Here is a 6000-nt window from a genome sequence, read left to right on the forward strand (position 1 = left end):
GTCTACTAAAGAAGGTGTAACCATTCCTCCCAGACCACTGTCAAGCCTTCATGCTCTTGCATTGGGGTGGTGGCAAGACCATGCTCCCCGGCCTCTCAGATTCCTCTCGGATCCCACTAAAGAGATTCCCACATGCTTCAGCATGCCTCACAAGGGGATCGAGTAAGGTGACCACATCAACTCCACACTGGCAGATCTCCACCGATCCCCTCTTGCCCTACAGCACCATAGCCAACACAATCTGCATCACCAACATGGCCATCGCAACTGGCTCCCGCCTGCCCAGCTGACCAGCTCTCAGTATCTGGAGATAGATAGATAGATAGATAGATAGATAGATAGATAGATAGATAGATAGATAGATAGATAGATAGATAGATAGATAGATAGATAGATAGATAGATAGATAGATAGATAGATAGATAGATAGATAGATACTTTTTATTGCACAATTAATTAAAATCTTTGCAATGAGACCATATAAAAAACAGTATGAAGTGCATATGTTCCAATATTATTAAATAGTATTAAAAAAAAAATCAGTCGGTTGTTCAAACATTTTAAAGGTCTAAACACCGCTTAATCAACTATAAACATGAACCCTCATGATCTGGTGGTTCTTGGAACGCATACATGCAGGACGTGTTTCAAGTAAAGAGAAAGAAGCGAGAAAGGAAAGGCGAGGCTCCAGGCCTTCTCGGTTTATGCACCCAGTATCTAGAAGGACATCCCAGCATGCTTCAGGAGCACCACAGCCCTGCTCCCATTCAGGACAGACCTGATGATGCTGCTCTTTAATGAACTCTACATCATGACCAAGCAGCAATCCAACTCCAGTGGCTGAACCCCTCCCAATGCCTCCCTGACTGTATCTCTGCCTTTGACCCCGTGCAGTACTCCACTGCCTTTGGGCTACGTTTACGCCATACAAATGACACATATATACATGGAGCGTAGATATTGCGTATGAATTCGTCTAGAGTGGTCTTGATGGAATTAGCCAAGGTTCATCTTCCAGAATACAGGCTCGGCTGATTTATGGAGAAGCACATTAACCCTGGGTGAAAGGGGTCACACAACAGAAGCAAATCGCAACAGAAAAATGAACAGTCAAAGGCCAGCTTTGTGTACCTTTGAGTGATCAAAAATATGAAAAAGTAGAAAACTAATAGATCCTTATTCAAAGCCACATAGATACACTGGAATCATTAGACATACAATATCTCACCATGTGCTAAGTAATAGTGGGCATCTCGGGAATTACATAAAATCAGACACTTAGTGTTGGTGCCTATGACCAAAGAAATCAAAGAGAAAAAAATAATTCCGAAAAAAATTAGATCTTGAATGAGATCTGACGTAATGAGTAGCGTGATCCTCTTGTAGTGGCCAAAGTGCCAGGATACCCTATTGGGTGATTAGCATGCTTTATAAATGCTGATTGATCGGTTGATTGATATCATGTCATGTGATACAAGAGAACGAGGTTTGGGGCAAAACAAAATTGCACCTATCCTTAGTGAGATGAATTTTTATTTATTACACAAGCAAGGTGCTATGGACCGGAGATCCAAAACCCCTAAATCTCCTAACACATTTGAGTGATGGACCACTGTGTTGTGTATATCATGTCATGTGAAGTATTGCAAAAGCATACGGTGGCATGATAAGACAACAGGATGTATATCTTATGCCATCTGACACTGTGCAAAGTTCACCCATCTTAAGACATGACCCCTTTGGCAGCGGCATCATTTGTGGGACCCTTATGTGGCCAACTTCCACACAACAGCCATTTTCAGATAGGCCATTTCATGAAGCATGGATCGAGTGATGTGAGACATACTGCCGTGTGCATGTGCTGCGATAACAGATACATAGCAACATGCATGAGCTTGCATAGGTATCATCAAACTTTGTGGTGTAGATCTCGGTGAAAGTGAGGCAACAATGAATGCATTATGCAACTGGTCCAAGATAGTCAAGGTGCGCAATGTGCTGTAAGTTGGGTGTACTCACCTGCTCGTTGTGCAGCTCTGCAAGGCTGGGTCGCGCCATCTTGGCCCCGATACCGGACATGGTGTTCCTGTAGTGGTCTATCCTTGGCACGGCGTCCATGGTGTTGTGGCCAAAAGTCCTCATGTAGAAGGTGTTGCTTGGCCCAAGGCTGCCTTCACTCTCCGTCTTAGCCATGCTCTCTGCACTTGTGCTCCCGGAGTCAACAAAGTTCACGCGGAACCGACCCTTAGATTCCACCTTGGCGGCTTGGACTCGGCCCACTGGACCACCTTCCAGCTCCGTACCTGAGCCGTGCCCGAGTGCGCCATCCCAGGTGGCCACCGTTGGACCCATCTGTGGGATGCCGTCTTCGCCCTCCCCTACATGCCCTCTTCTCATTATGCCCTCTACTGCTTCTACGATTGGTCCATTCCCTAGCATGCAACCTTCTCTTTCCGCCACAGACTCTTGCCTCAACAAGCCGCCTGCCGCCACCACCGGCTGCCATCTCAGGGTCCCATCCCCTGACTTCACGACTGGGTCTTTCTCATGTATGTCATTCTCCACCTCCACAACATGGGCCCGCGTTCCAAGTTCATGATTCAATCCAGACACTTCCCTCGGTCTGCCAACCCTTGCTTCCACCACAGACCCTCGCACTACCACACCTACATCAACTTCGGCCCCTCTGCCCTGTGGTTCACCACCTGCTTTTTCCGCAGGTGTATTCCGCTGTGGGTGACTCTCCACCACAACCACAGTCCCTAGCTGTGGTACAGTTTTCCTCACCTCCTCCGTGGGTACACCACCCCGTGGCTGTATCCCAGGCTCAGGCCACAGTCCACCATACTTTGCTGCCCTCACATGTCCTCTTCTCATTACATCATCTTCTGCTTCCACATCAGCCACTTGACCCAGTAGGGCTCGCCCCACCCCTGCCAGGGGTTCTTGTACCAACACGCCACCCCCTGCCTCTACTCCAGGCTTGTGGTCCACTGTATTAATAGGTGTTTCCAACTTATGCCCTTGGCTACCCTGCCACATCCCTGACAGAGGTTCTTGCCCCAAGCTCCTGTATCCCACCCCAGCCAGAGGCCCTTGCCTCCGCGTGGCATCCACACGCTCCTTCCCAGGTCCTTCCTGGAGGATGCTGCCGTCCTCCTGCGGCCCAGGATTGGTCCTCAGTGGTCCAGCCGATGGCTCCATCTCAGACAGTTGCAGTGGTCCACACCGCCTCACTTTTAGCAGTTTTGTCCAAGTGCGCTCCCTCGTTTCACCAGCAGAGGTCCTCGTCCCCGTGCATCATGCTGTGTCTCTAAAAGATGCTTTTCACCAAGTCTGGTCTCCCAGAAGCCACCAGATGCCCCTGCTCCTGAGACCCACCTTCCACGGGCACTGGCAGCTGCCCTTCCACCTCACTCTGCTGGTTGCCGGAAGTTTACCTGGGCTCCATACTGCTGGCGAGGACAGACTCGTACTGTGAATGTTCAGGCACTGCCCCCAGAACCGGAAGTGGTCTCGTAAGGGAGCGAGGTGGAATTGCTCACCGCTGGGGTTTATAAAACAATGAGTCTGTGCCAAGGCGAGGAGGGGCATTCAGTGGTCACGTGGTTTTGGGGTAAGGTCAAGAGGGTATTCGATGGTCCCAAAGACAGAGATGGACAGTCGGCCAGGACTACCCGGTGCCAGGAGATGCTCTGGAGCTTCAGGCACAGCAGGGGACTGGATAGGAGTCCAAAGCCCGAGTCAGTGCTCCTCCAGGGGTGGGTCAGCGCTCCTCCACGGTGGGTCAGTGCTCCTCCGGGGTGGGTCAGTACTCCTCCGGGGTGGGTCAGTGTTCCTCCTGGGCAGGTCAGTGCTCCTCCAGGGGTGGGTCAGCGCTCCTCCAGGGGTGGGTCAGTGCTCCTCCACGGTGGGTCAGTGCTCCTCCAGGGGTGGGTCAGTGCTCCTCCACGGTGGGTCAGCGCTCCTCCACGGTGGGTCAGTGCTCCTCCACGGTGGGACAGTGCTCCTCCAGGGGTGGGTCAGTGCTCCTCCAGGGGTGGGTCAGTGCTCCTCCAGGGGTGGGTCAGCGCTCCTCCACGGTGGGTCAGTGCTCCTCCGGGGTGGGTCAGTACTCCTCCGGGGTGGGTCAGTGTTCCTCCTGGGCAGGTGAGTGCTCCTTCAGGGGTGGGTCAGCGCTCCTCCAGGGGTGGGTCAGTGCTCCTCCACGGTGGGTCAGTGCTCCTCCAGGGGTGGGTCAGCGCTCCTCCAGGGGTGGGTCAGTGCTCCTCCACGGTGGGTCAGTGCTCCTCCAGGGGTGGGTCATTGCTCCTCCACGGTGGGTCAGCGCTCCTCCAGGGGTGGGTCAGTGCTCCTCCACGGTGGGTCAGTGCTCCTCCAGGGGTGGGTCAGTGCTCCTCCGGGGTGGGTCGGTGCTCCTCTGGGGTGAGTCAGTGCTCCTCCAGGGGTGGGTCAGTGCACATCCAGGGGTGGGTCAGTGCTACTCTGGGGTGGGTCAGTGCTCCTCCGGGGTGTGCCAGTGCTCCTCCAGAGTGTCAGTGCTCCTCCGGGGTGGGTCAGTGCTCCTCCAGAGTGTCAGTGCTCCTCCGGGGTGGGTCAGTGTTCCTCCTGGGCAGGTCAGTGCTCCTCCAGGGGTCTGTCAGGGCTCTTCCAAAGTGGGTCAGGGCTCCTCTGGGGTGTGCCAGTGCTCCTCCAGAGTGTCAGTGCTCCTCCGGGGTGGGTCAGTGCTCCTCCAGAGTGTCAGTGCTCCTCCGGGGTGGGTCAGTGTTCCTCCTGGGCAGGTCAGTGCTCCTCCAGGGGTCTGTCAGGGCTCTTCCAAAGTGGGTTAGTGCTCCTCCAGGGGTGGGTCAGTACTCCTCCACGGGTGATTCAGTGCTCCTCCAGGGGTGTGTCCGTGCTCCTCCAGAGTGTGGCAGTGCTCCTGCATGGGTCTGTCAGTGTTCCTCGGGGGTGGGTCAGTGCTCCCCCGGGGTCTGTAAGTCCTACTCCAGGTGTCTGTCGGTGCTCCTCTGGGCACTGCTCAGGGCGGAGGCGGTGCTGCTGCCCCTTTGTCGGGGTTCGATGAAGAGATGCCGCGCCCCTGGTGCCCTCGTCCAGTTGTTGGTCAACACTGCCCTGTGAAGTCCGGCGCGGGGCTGTGGTGGTGCCCAGGGCCGCTCTCGGTACCACAGCCCGCTGTCCCGTACCCTCCGCCTACTCCGTACTGAGCTGCGCCGTCCGATCTCTGCCTCGGCTGCAGCTTCAGCACCACTTTCCCATCAAGTCCCGCCCACCCTGATCAACGGAGCCGCTGGCCAATGAAAGGCCAGGCCGACAGGGCACCCGCTTGTCGGAGGCAGGAGGGAACGTCATTCGCTGCTTACAGGTGTATGAGTGCTGCTGGGGCTTGGTGGACCGGAGGAGGAAAGGGGCGGGGTGGAGAGAAGATGGAAGAAGAAGAGAAGGGTGAAAGAAAGGAGTTAATACAGGAAAATGAGCTAGTGATGAAGGAGAGGAGAGGAGAGGAGAGAGGAGAAGTGAAGTGAAGTGAAGTGAAGTGTGGGAGGAGGAAGGGAACACAAATGAGGAGGAGAAACGAACCGAGGAAGAGAAAATAGCATTTCTTGAAAGAGTGAAATCGTAGGAGAGGTGAACCAGCGATGGAGGCGGGAAAGAATTGTGTATTCTGCCAAGAAAATGAAGAAAAGAGGAGCCAGTGTAGAGAAGAAAGAGAGAGGGGAGGGATCACGGACTGGAAGGGGAGAGGATGAAGGGACGCAAGAGTAAAGATGAGATAGTAGGTGATGCTTAGCTGAAGGAGGCGACCAGTAATGGGCGAAGCATTAAACAAAGGGGGTAAAGGTGGGGGAGAAGGAGTGAAAGACTAGAGAGAGGTGGAGGGAAAACAGGCAAGCAGGAGGACATCAGTGAATGAAAAGGAAGGCGGATGTGGAGCGGAAGAGGAGAGGTGGGTCAGCATCTCACCTTATCACAGTGAGAAGGAGAAAAGGCAGCGGACAC

General features: G+C 54.1%; 1 protein-coding gene across 1 annotated transcript in view; it reads right to left on the reverse strand.

Moving 5' to 3' along the window:
• The window catches only part of LOC146772547 (solute carrier family 12 member 2-like), a 133840-nt gene extending 128661 nt beyond the window's left edge, over positions 1–5179 (reverse strand). Inside the window, exon 1 of the mRNA XM_085636755.1 lies at positions 2020–5179. Coding sequence (XP_085492881.1) covers positions 2020–3204 — 1185 coding nt within the window. The 5' untranslated portion in view covers positions 3205–5179. The remainder of the gene's footprint in view (positions 1–2019) is intronic.
• Positions 5180–6000: the final 821 nt, after the last annotated feature.

Source organism: Triturus cristatus, chromosome 12 (assembly GCF_964204655.1).
Source record: "Triturus cristatus chromosome 12, aTriCri1.1, whole genome shotgun sequence".
Taxonomy (NCBI): Eukaryota; Metazoa; Chordata; class Amphibia; order Caudata; family Salamandridae; genus Triturus; species Triturus cristatus.